The following is a 14,845-nucleotide window of genomic DNA, read 5'->3' as shown; positions in this document are numbered from 1 at the left end:
AGCTCATTATGAGCAGAGACCGCATCTACTAATTCTGTTGAATTATACTCTCCCAAGCACTTAGAACAGTCCCCTGCACAGAACAAGCGCTCAATAAATACTACTGACCGCCAAAGATTGTCTAATTCCCACCTACATATTCTCTCTCTCAACGCTAAGTTGACTAACTCTCTCAACAGTACCCTGCACAGAGTAAGCCCTTAAAAAATATAACTAATATACCACCACTGCAGACCAAGCTCAGGGGATGCAAAAGGGTCAATCTCCAGTCCTTAGTACTTCGCTAGTGTCTCTTCAGTAAAACGATGGAGCGCAGTCTTTCTGGTGGTGGGGGACAGGAGGGTGGAGGAGACGAAGCTGAATGATGCAACACACGAATGATGTACAGGCCCAAGTGATACTGAAAGTTGGGAGAGTGATTTTTCTCTCACTACAGCAGGGGAATGCAGAAGGAATCCCAGGGGGCCCCTTTTTTCTGGTTTGGTGATCTTGGAGCAATTCTACATCCTTCAGCACCTGGGATGAGCCCAACCTGGACTTCCTGGGGGGTACCAAGCTCACAGAGCCAGATCGGGCACCCAGAAACAGAATACGGTCAGGGTTGGGCACTCTGGGCACTCTCCATTTCCAACCACCACCCACATTTGGGAGCTTCAGCCTGAGAAGAAAGTTGGGGCTCATAACAGAGTGGCGGGTGTTTGGTTAGGACCCAGGGCTTCTGACACCCATGCCCATGTTCTTTCCATGAGGCCATGCTGTTTCTCAAGGTATGATGCCCAGAGTGTGAACTGCATGCATTAAATGTACGTTTGTAAGTTCTAAGTTCCAAGGCTAAGTGTGTGTGTGTGTGTGTGTGTGTGTGTGTTTGGGGGGCGGGGGGATGGCAGGAGAAGAGGCGGGAGGAAATAGATGAAGGGTAGAGTTTCTCAGTTAAAAAAAAAATATGTAAAACCGTGCTCCAGGATTTCTGAAATTAATATCTGGAAAATATTGACAAAGATTTTATGGTTTTTACTCTAGCCTAAAACTAACTTTATATGTGTGTTTACAACTACTGCTTTGGTTTCTGATCCACTCCTCAAACCAAACTCAAGAAACCAAGATTTATAGCCCAAAATATGAGATATTTGGGGGGAATACCACCATCCGGATCTCAGCTGAAACCAAAATGCCCTATCTCACCTGGGGCCAAAATATTCTACCACCCTTAACTCCTAATAAAACTAGTGACAAAACAGATTAAGTAGCAACATATGAGAATTGATCATGATTAGACTGTAAGCCCGTCAACGGGCAGGAACTGTCTCTGTTGCCAATTTGTACATTCCAAGCGCTTAGTACAGTGCTCTGCACATAGTAAGTGCTCGATAAATACTATTGAATTTTCCTAAGAGGCAAGTAGGATTGATTTAGGCCCAGATCTGTTATGCATTTTACTCAAAGATGAGCCCTCTCACAGCCTTCTTGGAACTTTTTGTGACCTATGGGATGGATTTGCCTTGGCTCCTTCCCCCTTCATAACCAAGAGTCCACCCTCCTCCCCACCTTCAAAACCCTCTTAAAAATCACATCTCCTCCAAGAGGCTTTCTCTGATTAAGCCCTTCATTTTCTCTATCCACCCTTCCATGTCCACTGTACATCGCCTGCCCCACAGCATTTATGTATATATCCTTATACTGTATTTCCCCTATCTGTAATTTAATTTAATGTCTGCCTGTCCCTCTAGACTGTAAGCTCCTTTTAGGCAGGGATTGCGTCTTCCCACTCTGTTATGCTGTACTTGCCCAAGCACTCAGTAGAGTGCTGTGCATACAGTTAAGTGCTCAATAGATACTATTGATCAATTGATCAGTTTCATCTTAAATATCTTAAATTAACTCAAACCTCCACATCACTCTGATTTGCTCCCTTTATTCACACCCCGTTCATCGCCCCCCACCCCCAGTACTTATGAACATATCCATAATTTATTTATGTTAATATCTGTCTCCCCCTCTAGACTGTAGCTCGCTGTGGGCAGGGAATTTGTCTGTTTTAGTGCTATACTGTACTCTCCCAAACACTTAGTATAGTGGACTGCACATAGTAAGCGATAAATATGAGTGATGACTGATTTATAATTGAAAGGGGGCTTGGAATGAGGGTTAAGGACAGGACAGAGGAGGGAATGAAGAAGAGGTGAGGTAGCAGAGGGAAGCAAAAGAAGGATAAAATCCTTGTATCTACCTCAGTACTTAGCTCAGTGCTTGGCATATAGTAAGCGCTTTACAAGTAACATGAAAAAATAATAAAAAGGTGAATTGGTCCTGGAAGAGCTGTCACTCACTGACTGAGCTCCTTGGCCTCACTGAGATTGACCTAAGCAAAATGAGCATAAAGTGGAGAACTGTAGCTTTTTTCTGAGTAATTTTGGATATTTCAGCAAAAATAAAAATTGTGAACTGTATTGTCTGCCTAACTGCTTCAAATCCCCCCCTTTGCAAGTGTAGACCTGTACCCCCAACACCCCAATACTTTTCAGACATCATAAACATCCCTTGCCTTGAAATGGTCCTTGAGGCATAATGGAGATGATGTCTTGATGAAAAAGCTATTTAAGAGTCCCGATGGCCTCTTTAGGGGCTGTGGGAAGGATTCTTGTTCAAGAGAGAAGAGGGGTAAAGTGGAGAGGGAGTGAGGAGGAAGAAGAAATTCTAAAGCTAGGAAATTTCTCACACTGCAATCAAAAGCACTGCCATTAACATATCGCAAGCCCAAATTCTCATCCGCTTCAATTCCTTCACCACTCACACACAGGGGATTGAGAGACTACGGTTGGTAACTATAAAGAACCTTGACCTCCTAGTGTATAGATGCTCTGTGAGTCTTCTCCAAAACTACCACCGTTAGCACTTAATGCTCCCAACGATAAAGAATAAACTCTAGAGTTCCCAAAGGGAGAGGGTGAGAAGTTAGCCCAAGAAGACGACGAGAAAATGGGACGTGACAGGGAGAGCGACTGTTTTGCATTCACAAAGCATTCTGACATTCTGCGGCTTTCAATTCCAGAGTGAAAAATATTTATAGAAATTGAAGCAAAAGCTTCAGCCATCTCCCAGAGTCCTCCACTCTGTACAAATATTGCCTGGATTTATTGTGGAGAAGATTGGCCAAGGGAAGTGGAAAGTTAACTATTTCCACCAGTGACAGCTGACTTTGTCCTGTTCCAACGCCTACGGCCCTCGGCAGCTCTCCCCTTGGGTATCATACGATCGGGATGGGGTATCGCTGCCAAGCTCAGACACCCCCTGAATCCCAGCTGCCACTGTAACTGATCCCTAATGGATCGGTGGTCCCAGCTGCCACTGTAACTGATCCCCACCGGGCCCGCTGGCAAGAAAACCAAGAGCAATGACAGTATGAAACCGGCCGGAGCACAGTTACATTCCCGGCACACAACTCTCTTCTTTTATTAAGATTCCACCATCCATGACGCTCTCTTTCCTATTCCTCCTAAAATTCCACCTCCTTCAGCAAGCCTTGGCCAACTAATTGTCAGTATCTCGAAACCGATCAGCCCTTCAGCTGCCTCTGGAATTCATGTATTTATATATGCCCGTTCTCAGCCCTTGGGATTGTGCATATCTGAATAAACACACAATTTGATTTATTCTGCTTCTACTGCTGTCCTCTGTCTCCCCCATTAGCATGTACGTTCTTTGAGGATAGGGGATGTTTCTTGTAGTTTCGCTGTATTGCTCAAGTCCTTAATTCAGTGCAGTTGTATTACGTAGCTCCTCAAAATAAGTACTACTACTGTATATATTTATTACCCTATTTATTTTGTTAATGAAATGTACATCGCCTTGATTCTATTTAGTTGCCACTGTTTTTACGAGATGTTCTTCCCCTCGACGCTGTTTATTGCCATTGTTCTCGTCTGTCCGTCTCCCCCGATTAGACCGTAAGCCCGTCAAACGGCAGGGACTGTCTCTATCTGTTGCCGACTTGTTCATTCCAAGCGCTTAGTACAGTGCTCTGCACATAGTAAGCGCTCAATAAATACTATTGAATGAATAGAAGCTTCTCATAGGAACATAAAACCAACAGCAATGTCATTATCAATCACTGGTGTTTATTAAGCACCTGTGTGCAGAACACTATACTGAGTCCTTGGGAGAAAACAACAGAGTTGGTACATACAGTTCCTGCCCATAAGGAGTTTACAGTATAGGGGGATCAAACTAATTTTAAAATTCAATGGCATTTATTGTGGGCTTACTGTGCAGAGCACTGTAATTAGTGCTTGGGAGAGTCCAATACAACAGGGTTGGCAGATATATTCCCTAGAGGACTAATGATCTTTCCAGCCCAATGTTCTGTCTTCAGGGTACTTGGAGGAAGAGTATTACGGTTATCCACCCTCACAGTTCGGAAGGGACCATCTAACTTTCTAGAGAAGCAGCGTGGCTCAGTGGAAAGAGCCCGGGCTTGGCTGTCAGAGGTCATGGGTTCGATTCCCGGCTCTTCCACTTGTCAGCTGTGTGACTTTGGGCAAGTTGCTTCACTTCTCTGTGCCTCAGTTACCTCATCTGTAAAATGGGGATTAACTGTGAGCCTCACGTGGGACAACTTGATTACCCCGTATCTACCCCAGCGCTTAGAACAGTGCTCTGCACATAGTAAGCGCTTAACAAATACCAACATTATTATTAACTTTCTAGATGGTGCCATTTAATTAGGCATCACAGTGTTTATTTAATTTTTAGATCAAATATTTTGATAATGAAACTGCTCAAAGCTATATTTCAGCAATGTGGGTAGGACCCTGAGTAGTCTGGCTAGATAGGGCATTTACCATGAAACCATCTTCTCCTGGATGCTCCCGGCATTAAATATTCCTTTTAGAGACAGGTAGGGGAAGTTATTTGCCCGTCAAAAATTGGCATAGATTATTAACAGGACTTGTGGGATTATTTTCACCTTCAAAGTCTTTGCAGAGTTTTGAGGAACACAAGCTTTTTCCCTTTCAGTAGCCCCTTCCAAGAGAATTCACTCCTATTTCCCCTTGAGGGCAGATTAAACATCACTCTCTCTAGAGGCAATTTACATGTTCTTCCTTCATTTGGGCAAGAGACTCCATGAGGAGGAGAGTAACATTGTCTCTGCTCTCTTTGGGACTACGAGTATACACTGTTCAAGAGAGCTCTCAGGAGCACAGTGCGTAACAGAACAAGTGTCATCATTCAGAAGTGTAACTAGGTGGCAGGGACACAATCTGCAAGGGAAATCAGAAGTGTGGCCATCCAACAACCATTTTACCTTTGGTTATATGAAGAGGTGGGAGGAGAAGCAGTGTGGCCTAGTGAATAGAGCATGAGCCTGGTAGTCGGAAGGACATGGGTTCTAATTCCAGTTCTGCCACTTCTCTGCTGTGTGACCTTGGACAAGTCACTTAACTATCCTGGACCTCAATTACCTCAACTGTAAAATGGGGATTAAGACTGTGAGCCCCATGCGGGATGTGGACTTGTGTCCAACCTGATTAGCTTGTATCTACCCTAGTGTTTATTACAGTGCCTGATGCACAGTAAGCACTTAAATACCATTAAAAAAAGCATCAGGAAACTTGCCATTGGTGCAGAAGTCTCTAAGGATGCACTCACCTTCAAAGCTGCCCCACGGTTAAAATTTTTCTAAACAACCTTGTGGTTGTTCCACAATTTCCTTGGATTTCCCAGTGTGCATAGAACAATGCTCTGCACACAGCAGACACTTAATAAATACAACAATGAAGAATGTGGATCTGGAATATTATGAGGCCACAAAAGACATTTAGCTCAGGTTGGGAAAAGAAAATGAATTTCCCCAGATAATATTTATTGAAAAGACAAAAAGAAAGGGTCACATATTCTGTTGTTTTTGACAGATCTTAAAAAAACTTTTCACAGTTTTTTTTTTTTTGTTTTTGCAAGAGTTACTGGAAGAGTTTTAACTACTCAATGACTGGACCCTTTTTTATAATAGTAGTAAGAGCATTTATCAAACTACTATGTGCTAAGCACTGGAGTTGATACAAATTTATTAGTTCAGATCCAGTCCCTGTCCCACATGGGCTACAATCTATTTCATCCCCATTTTACAAATGAGGAAACTGAGGCCCACAGGGTTATTGTTGTATTGCACTCTCCCAAGTGCTTAGTACAATGTTCCTCACACAATAAGCACTCAATAAATATGATTGAGCACTCAATAAATATGATTGAATGAATGAAGTGACTTGCTCAAGATCACCTGGGTAGAGCTGTGATTCTAATCCAGGTCTCCTGACAAGGGCCATGATATAATCCTTAAAAATGTTAAAACAATCAGATTTGACAGAGATTGAGCGGCTCAATCTAATTATCAAATCTTAAATGTCCCACTAAAGCTAAAATTGACAGACACTTTTCTATACAGGCCAGCACTTCCAGAGGTAAAATTTATATCAAAATTCAATAAATCTAACCTCAATTAGTACTTCTCTGGTACTTGACACATACAGTGAGTGGGCCCATTAAAAAGAACAATGAAGAGAGGGATGGGATTTTGAGACAGCATGGCCTCTTGTATAATGACTATGGGCCTGGGAGTGAGGTGACCCACTGATCTGCTGTGTGACCTTGGGTGGTCACTTAACCTCTCTGTGCCTGTCGCCTCAAGTGTAAAATGGGGATAAAATATCCACTTTCCCTCCCTAAGATTGAGATCCTCTTGTAGGAGAGGGACTGTGTGTGCCCTTCTTATCTTGGATTTAGCCCAAGGCTTAGCACATAAATACTTTAACCATAACAATAACAATAATAACAATAACGGATGATCTAGCCATTTGGAATGGGTTGGGTTCCTAAATTTATGCAGATCTTTGAAGATGACATCGGAAAAAGGTCAGTAGAAAAGCAGACAACTATAGTGTGTAGGCTGCAGAGTTTGGGATTTTTGTAAGGTATTTGTTAAGTCCTTATTGTGTGCCAGGCACTGTACTACACACTGAGAAATATACAAGCCAATCAGTTTGGACAAAGTCCAAGTCCCACATGGGGCTCAGTTAATCTCCATTTTACAGATGAGGTAACTGAGGTAGAGAGAAGGTAAGTGATTTTCCCTTGGTCCCAGAGCACACAAGTAGCAGAGCTGGGATTCTCACTCCCAGGCCTGGGCTTGACCATGCTTCTTCCCAGGGATTATTACAACCCCAACAAAATCACAAGAAAATCTTCAGTGGGGAGGAAAAAAAAAGATCCTGCTACTCCAGTTACCCCCAACCTTCTTTGTTGCCTGTGTCATCTCCTCAGGAAGCAGAGGGATGGGGTCCAGTAGGTGACATGCTGGCCAGAGAGAGGGATGGGAGAGAAAAGGGCGGAAGGGCTCGGCAACCTGGTCCCCTTCCTCTGAATCTCACTTGCTCCCTCTGATCGGGGCAGGTTTTGGAGTTGCCCACGGCACTCCCTCCTAGAAGGAAAGTTGAAGTGCTTTGGGGAACGTACCATCATTCATTCAATCATATATATTGAGCTCTTACTGTGTGCAAACCACTGTTTATAGAGCTTAGCGCTGTACCGAGGCAGGCACCTCCAACCCCTCTGGCCCCCAAAGTTTGTTTCACCACCATGGGCTGCTTCCCAAGTTTTAGCTGCACCATTACTAGGTCCCTTCCAGTTTGGGGAGTGACTGGTGCTGATTCCCAATCCTGGAGGGATGGGCACGGGAGTGGGGTGGGGGGGGCGTGCGGGGTGCATAAGGGGCAGCACTCCAGTTGTTCGCCCAGTGCCATCTGCAAGAGGGAATACGCTAAAGAAAGGAAAACAGGGAGGGAGAGTCTAAGGCCGATTATCACGGATAAATCCTAGAGTTTAGATTTCACTCTGACATTTTTTGTGAAACACAGGCCCTTGGTGTTCTCACTTTCTCTCTCTCACACACACACACACTCTCTCTCTTCTCCCCCCCGAACCCTGGTAACCCACTGACCACAATCTTCATTAAAACCCCAGATTCCTTCCCTAAGGCACATGCGGGCCTCAGAGAAAACAGTTACCAGTTTGTTTTCTATGTGATCTCACCATCGACCCATGAGAGCGGTATCCATGGCGTGGATAGCAATGTCTGAAATACTAGTTCCCCGCTCATAACAAGCTTAGAGTCTAGAGGGGGAGACAGACATTAATATAAACAAATTATGGATATGTACATAAGTGCTGTGGCCTGAGGATGGGGTGAATAAGGGGTGCCAAGCTGGGTTGTAGCAAGAAATCAGAGAGGTAAAATAGGAGGGGGTGAGGAGATTGAGTGCTTTCAAGCCTATGGTGAGGAGCTTCTGCTTGCTGCATAGGTAGATGGACAACCATTGGAGGGTCTTGAGAAATGGGGAAACATGGACTTAAAAGGTTGTTGTAGAAAAATGATCCAGGCAGTAAAGTGAAGTAGGGGCTGAAGAGGCGGGGGAGACAGGAGGCAGGGAGGTCAGCGAGAAGGCTGGGGCAGTAGTCAAGTGGGATTGGATAAGTGCTTGGATCAATACGATAGCCATTTGGATGGAGAGGAAAGGGTGGATTTTAATGATAATAACAATAATTATGGTATTTAAGCACTTACTGTGTGCCAAGCACTGTTCTAAGCGAGGTTATGACGGTTGAACCGGCATGATTCTGTGACAGACTGAATATGAGGGTTCAATGAGAGATGAATTGAGTTTAATGCCAAGGCTACGGACTTGGGAGACAAGACGATTTAGGGCAACTGGGATCTCTAAAACCGATAATTAGCTTTGTTTATGAAAACAAAATATCGGGTTGAAGGTCTATAACGTGAATTACATCCTTCGGGGAAAAACCTTAAAAAACAAAACATTTCTGTTTCCATGGAGTAGGAAAATAGTTTTGTGGGGTCTTTTTAAAAGACTGGTAAGGAAAATATATCCTGTATTTTGATATAGTCATTACCCAAACACTGATGAAAATATTTACTCATCATTCTTTGAGATATCTGGTGACTTACAATGTGAGTCTTCATTTTGTTTTATATAAGTGTGAAGAAAATGGATTTGCCAGAATTCATTATGGATCCATTTAGCTTACTGCACTTTCACTTTTTTTTCCCTTCCAAACTGTTTTGTGTAGACTCCCTTATGCCTTTAACGCCCAGAGAAATTCAACTAAAATTTGAGAATTGTTTCTTTCTTTGGTTTTTTCTGCAGATAAAAACCCACAGTCTTCCAGAATATCCCCGTAGTTGATCAGGGGCAGATCCAGTAACAGAAATAGGATTGTTTCCCGATGCCCGCCACCCGTCCATTGCCCAGAAAGGCTGACGTTTCAAGCTAAATATAGGGTAATAATAATAATTATGGTATTTGTTAAGCGCTTACTATGCGCCAAGCACTGTTCTAAGCGCTGGGGGGTAGTAAGAGAGAAGCAGCTTGGCTCAGTGGCAAGAGCCCGGGTTTGGGAGACGGAGATGGTGAGTTCTTAATCCCGGCTCCGCCACTTATCAGCTGTGTGACTTGGGGCAAGTCACTTTACTTCTCTATGCCTCAGTTCCCTCATCTGGAAAATGGGGATTAAAACTGCGAGCCCCACATGGGACAACCTGATTACCTTGTATCTACCCAGTGCTTAAAACAGTGCTTGGCCCATAGTAAGTGCTTAGCAGATACCAAGTTATTATTATTATTATTATTATTAATGATGGTATTTCTTAAGCATTTATTATGGGCCCAGCACTGACCCGAAGCAATGAGGTTGTCCCACATGGGGCTCCCAGTCTCAATTCCCATTTTACAGAGGAGGGAACTGAGGCCCGGAGGAAGGGAAATGACTTGCCCAAGGTCACACAGCGGACCCGTGTCGGAGGCGGGATCAGAACCCACGTCCACGTCCCAAGCCCGGGCTCTTTCCACGAAGCCACCGTGTTTCTCAATGTGGAAGCGAGGGTGCTACCTGGGACTCCTCCCAAGCTCTTGGCACAGCACACCTCCTCCAGGAGGCCTTCCCAGACTGAGCCCCCCTTTCCCTCTACTCCCCCCCCCACCCTCTGCTCTTCCCCCTTCCCCTCAGTACTGTGCTCATTTGTATCTATCATTTATCACCCCGATTATTTTGTTAATGAGGTGTACATCCCCTTGATTCTATTGATCTTGATGTTGTCTTGTCTTTGTTTTGTCATCTTTTGCTCTGCTGTTCTGTGTCCCCCGTTTAGACTGTGAGCCCGTCATTGGGCAGGGATATGGTCTCTCTCTGTTGCCGAACTGTCCATTCCAAGCCCTTAGTACAGTGCTCTGCACGTAGTAAGCGCCCCGTAAATACGACTCACTGAATGAATGAAAGGAAGCACTTAAGAGATAGGAATGATTGGAGCTGTGGTTCAGTGGAAAGAGCCCGGGCTTGGGAGTCGGAGGTCGTGGGTTCAAATCCCCGCTCCGCCGCTTGTCAGCCGGGTGACTTTGGGCGAGTCACTTCACTTCTCTGGGCCTCCGTTACCCCATCTGTAAAATGGGGGTGAAGACTGTGAGCCCCACGTGGGACAACCTGATCCTCTTCTATCCTCTCCAGCGCTTAGAACAGTGCTTGGGGCACATAGTAAGCGCTTAACAGATGCCATCGTTGTTAAATGGTGAATTTTAAAGTTTTTTTTAAGGGGAAAGGAGGTCGGGGGTGAAGACGAAGGCGGGAAAGGATGGTCCTGCCGGGGGTTGACTGGAGGTTTTATTTCTTGGGGGCGTTGTAGAGGTGGGGGGCGTTGTAGCGGGCAGGCCCGGCCACACCGCTCGCTGCCACAACGCCGATTTATTCATTTATTCCATCGTCTTTATTCATTCAATCGTATTTATTGAGCGCTTACTACGTGCAGAGCACTGGCCTCAGCGCTTGGAAGGAACAATTGGGCAACAGAGAGAGACCATCCCCGTCCGATGACGGTCTCCCAGTCTAGACCGGGGAGACGGCAAAGCAAAACAAAACAAGACCACATCCTCAAGATAAACAGAATCTAGGGGATGTAGACCTCATTAACAAAATAAATAGGTTAATAAATAATATATACAAATGAGTACAGTGCTGAGGGGGAAGGGGAGGAGCGGAGGGTGGGGGGAGGGATAGAGTCAAGGGGATGTACACCTCATTAAGAAAATAAAGAGGGTAATAAATAATATATAATACATGATATATACAAATGAGCACAGGGCTGAGGGGAGGGGAAGGGGGAGGAGCAGAGGGTGCAGGGCAGGGGTAGAGTCCAGGGGATGTACACCTCATTAAGAAAATAAAGAGGATAATACATGAGATATATAAATAATATATGCAAATGAGCACAGGGCTGAGGGGAAGGGGGAGGAGCAGAGGGGGGAGGGGTAGAGTCCAGGGGATGTACATCTCATTCACAAAATAAAGAGGATAATAAATAATATCTATATAAAATATATACAAATAAGCACAGTGCTGAGGGGAAGGGGGTGGAGCAGAGGGTGCAGGGGAGGGGTAGAGTCCAGGGGATGTACACCTCATTAACAAAATTAAGAGGGTAATTATATATATACATATATGATTTATATATACAAACGAGCACAGGGCTGAGGGGAGGGGAAGGGGGGAGGAGCAGAGGGTGCAGGGGAGGGGTAGAGTCCAGGGGATGTTCGCCTCATTAACAAAATAAAGAGGATAATACATGAGATATATAAATAATATATGCAAATGAGCACAGCCCTGTGGGGGAGGGGGAGGAGCAGAGGGTGCAGGGGAGGGTTCGAGTCCAGGGGATGTTCACCTCATTAAAATAAAGAGGGCAATAAATGATATATAGATATATAAATAAGATATGCAAATGAGCACAGGGCTGAGGGGAAGGGGCAGGGTGCAGGGGAGGGGTAGAGTCCAGGGGCTGTGCACCTCATTAACAAAATAAAGAGGGTAATAAATGATATATATAAATGAGATATGCAAATGAGCACAGCCCTGAGGGGAAGGGGCAGGGTGCAGGGGAGGGGTAGAGTCCAGGGGATGTACACCTCAATTACAAAATAAAGAGGGTGATAATATATATAAATAAGATATGCAAATGAGCACAGGGCTGAGGGGAAGGGGGAAGAGCAGAGGGTGCAGGGAGGGGTAGAGTCCAGGGGATGTACACCTCATTTACAAAATAAAGAGGGTAATAAATGATATATATAAATGAGATATGCAAATGAGCACGGGGCTGAGGGCGGGGAAGGAGGGGGAGCGGAGGGAAAGGGGGGCTCAGTGTGGGAAGGCCTCCCGGAGGAGGTGAGCTCTCAGGAGGGCTCGGAAGAGGGGAGGAGAGTTAGTTCGGCGGAGGAGAGGAGGGAGGGCGTTCCGGGACGGCGGGAGGACGTGGGCCGGGGCTCGATTTTGGGGGCAGGCGAGAACGGGGGACGGTGAGGAGGGGGGGCGGCCGAGGAGAGAGCCCGTCCTGTGTGCAGGGCACTGGCCTAAGCGCTTGGAAGGGGCAATGGGGCCACACGCAGAGTCCGAGCGCTTAGGCCAAGGCTCTGCACACAGGAAGCGCTCAATAAATCCTACTGAATGAATGAATCCCGGCCCACCAACCACCCCGGAGGAGGCCGGAGGGAATAATGATCACCATGGCATTTGTTAAGCGCTTCCTCCGGGCGGAGCACTGTCCTAAGCGCCGGGGGAGGCGCAGGGTCATCAGGTGGTCCCACGGGAGGCTCCCGCTCTTCATCCCCATTGGACAGATGAGGTCACTGAGGCCCAGAGAACAACAACCACCGTGTTGGTGTTTGTTAAGCGCTTCCTAGGTGCCGAGCACTGTTGTAAGCGCTGGGGGAGATGCAGGGTCATCAGGTTGTCCCACATGAGGCTCCCGGTCTTCATCCCCATTGGACAGATGAGGGAACTGAGGCCCTGAGAAGAAGAATAATCATGTTGGGATCTGTTAAGCGCTTCCTAGGTGCAGAGCACTGTTGTAAGCGCTGGGGGAGAGGCCGGGTCATCAGGTGGTCCCACGTGGGGCTCACATTTTTTAATCCCCATTGGACAGATGAGGTCACTGAGGCCCAGAGAAGAATCATCGTCATCATGTTGGGATCTGTTAAGCGCTTCCTAGGTGCAGAGCACTGTTCTAAGCGCTGGGGGAGAGGCAGGGTCATCAGGTGGTCCCACGGGAGGGTCACGGTTAATCCCCATTTGACAGATGAGGTCACTGAGGCCCAGAGAATAATAATAATAATAATCATGTTGTCATTTGTTAAGCGCTTCCTAGGTGCAGAGCACTGTTCTAAGCGCTGGGGGAGACGCAGGGTCATCAGGTGGTCCCACGGGAGGGTCACGGTTAATCCCCATTTGACAGATGAGGTCACTGAGGCCCAGAGAAGAATCATCATCATCATGCTGGGATCTGTTAAGCGCTTCCTAGGTGCAGAGCACTGTTGTAAGCGCTGGGGGAGACGCAGGGTCATCAGGCGGTCCCACGGGAGGCTCAGTCTTCAGCCCCATTTGACAGACGAGGTGACTGAGGCCCAGAGGAAGTGAAACGACTGGCCCAAGGTCACCCAGCAGCCACGGGGGGGGGGGGGGGATTCGAACCCACGACCTCGGAACTCCGCCGCCCGGGCTCTTGCCCCCGAGCCACGAGGGAGGGCTCGACTAAGCGGGCCAGGCGTGCGCAGCGCTGTCCTAAGCGCTGTGAGCCTCCCTCGCGCAGGTCCTCCCCGCCCCCCGGCCGCGGCCCCGCACCTTCCACCGCCTCCTCCACCATCTCGTCGTCGCTATCCATGGCGCCGGCCGGGAAGGGGGAAAGGGGATCCGACAACGCCAAAGCCGCCGCCGCCGCCGCCGCCGCAACTTTGGGTCTTGGGGAAGACTCTCGTCCGTTCTTTGTTCCCGAGCAGCTGATCCGCTGACATCACCCGCCGCCGCGCGCTCGCTGATTGACAACCCCCGGGCCGGACCACGAGGCCCCGCCCCCTCGCCCGCCATTGGCTCCTTCCCGGAGGCTCCGCCCCCCGAGGCCCCGCCCCCTCCCCGAGGCTCGCCTGCTATTGGTCCCTTCTTCGAGGCCCCGCCCCTCCCTCCGGAGGCTCCGCCCCGGGCCCGCCTGCCATTGGCCCCGTCCCCCAGGCCCCGCCCCCGCTGCGGGGCCTACACAGCTGTCCCCCCCCCCACCCGTCCGGCCGGAGGCTCCGCCCCCTCCCCGAGGCCCGCCCGCTATTGGCTCCTTCCCGGAGGCTCCGCCCCCCGAGGCCCAGCCCCCGCCCCGAGGCCCGCCTGCTATTGGTCCCTTCTTCGAGGCCCCGCCCCCGGCCCGCCTGCCATTGGCGCCGTCCCCCAGGCCCCGCCCCCTCTGCGGGGCCTACACAGCTGTTCCCCCCACCCGTCCGGAGGCCCCGCCCCGAGGCCCGCCTGCCATTGGCTTCTTCCCGGAGGCCCCGCCCCCGCCCCGAGGCCCGCCTGCTATTGGTCCCTTCTTCGAAGCCCCGCCCCTCCCACCGGAGGCTCCGCCCCTTCCCGAGGCCCGCCTGCCATTGGTCCAGTCACTAAGGCCACGCCTCCGAGGCCCCGCCCCCGCCCCGAGGCTCGCCTGCTATTGGTCCCTTCCCCGAGGCCCCGCCCCTCCCTCCGGAGGCCCCGCCCCTCCCCGAGGCCCACCTGCCATTGGCCCCTTCCCCGAGGCCCCGCCCATCCCAGCGTTGGCTCCGCCCCCTCCCCGAGGCCCCGCTCAGCGTGGCTCAGTGGCAAGAGCCCGGGCTTGGGAGTCCGAGGTCCTGAGTTCGAATCCCGCCTCTGACACTTGTCCGCTGTGTGACTGTGGGCAAGTCACTTCACTTCTCGGGGCCTCAGTTCCCTCCTCTGT

At 48.5% G+C, this 14,845-nt stretch overlaps 1 protein-coding gene across 2 annotated transcripts in view; it reads right to left on the bottom strand.

Moving 5' to 3' along the window:
- The window catches only part of SETD7 (SET domain containing 7, histone lysine methyltransferase), a 46,951-nt gene extending 33,038 nt beyond the window's left edge, over nucleotides 1-13,913 (bottom strand). For both annotated transcript variants that reach the window (XM_029076682.2, XM_029076683.2), the window contains exon 1: nucleotides 13,729-13,913. In XM_029076682.2, coding sequence (XP_028932515.1) covers nucleotides 13,729-13,768 — 40 coding nt within the window. In that variant the 5' untranslated portion in view covers nucleotides 13,769-13,913. The remainder of the gene's footprint in view (nucleotides 1-13,728) is intronic.
- Between the last annotated feature and the right edge of the window lie 932 nt (nucleotides 13,914-14,845).

The sequence above is a fragment of the Ornithorhynchus anatinus genome, chromosome 12 (genome assembly GCF_004115215.2).
Source record: "Ornithorhynchus anatinus isolate Pmale09 chromosome 12, mOrnAna1.pri.v4, whole genome shotgun sequence".
NCBI lineage: Eukaryota > Metazoa > Chordata > Mammalia > Monotremata > Ornithorhynchidae > Ornithorhynchus > Ornithorhynchus anatinus.
The sequence above is the reverse complement of the archived record's forward strand: the minus strand, read 5'-3'. Positions and strand labels throughout refer to the sequence as shown.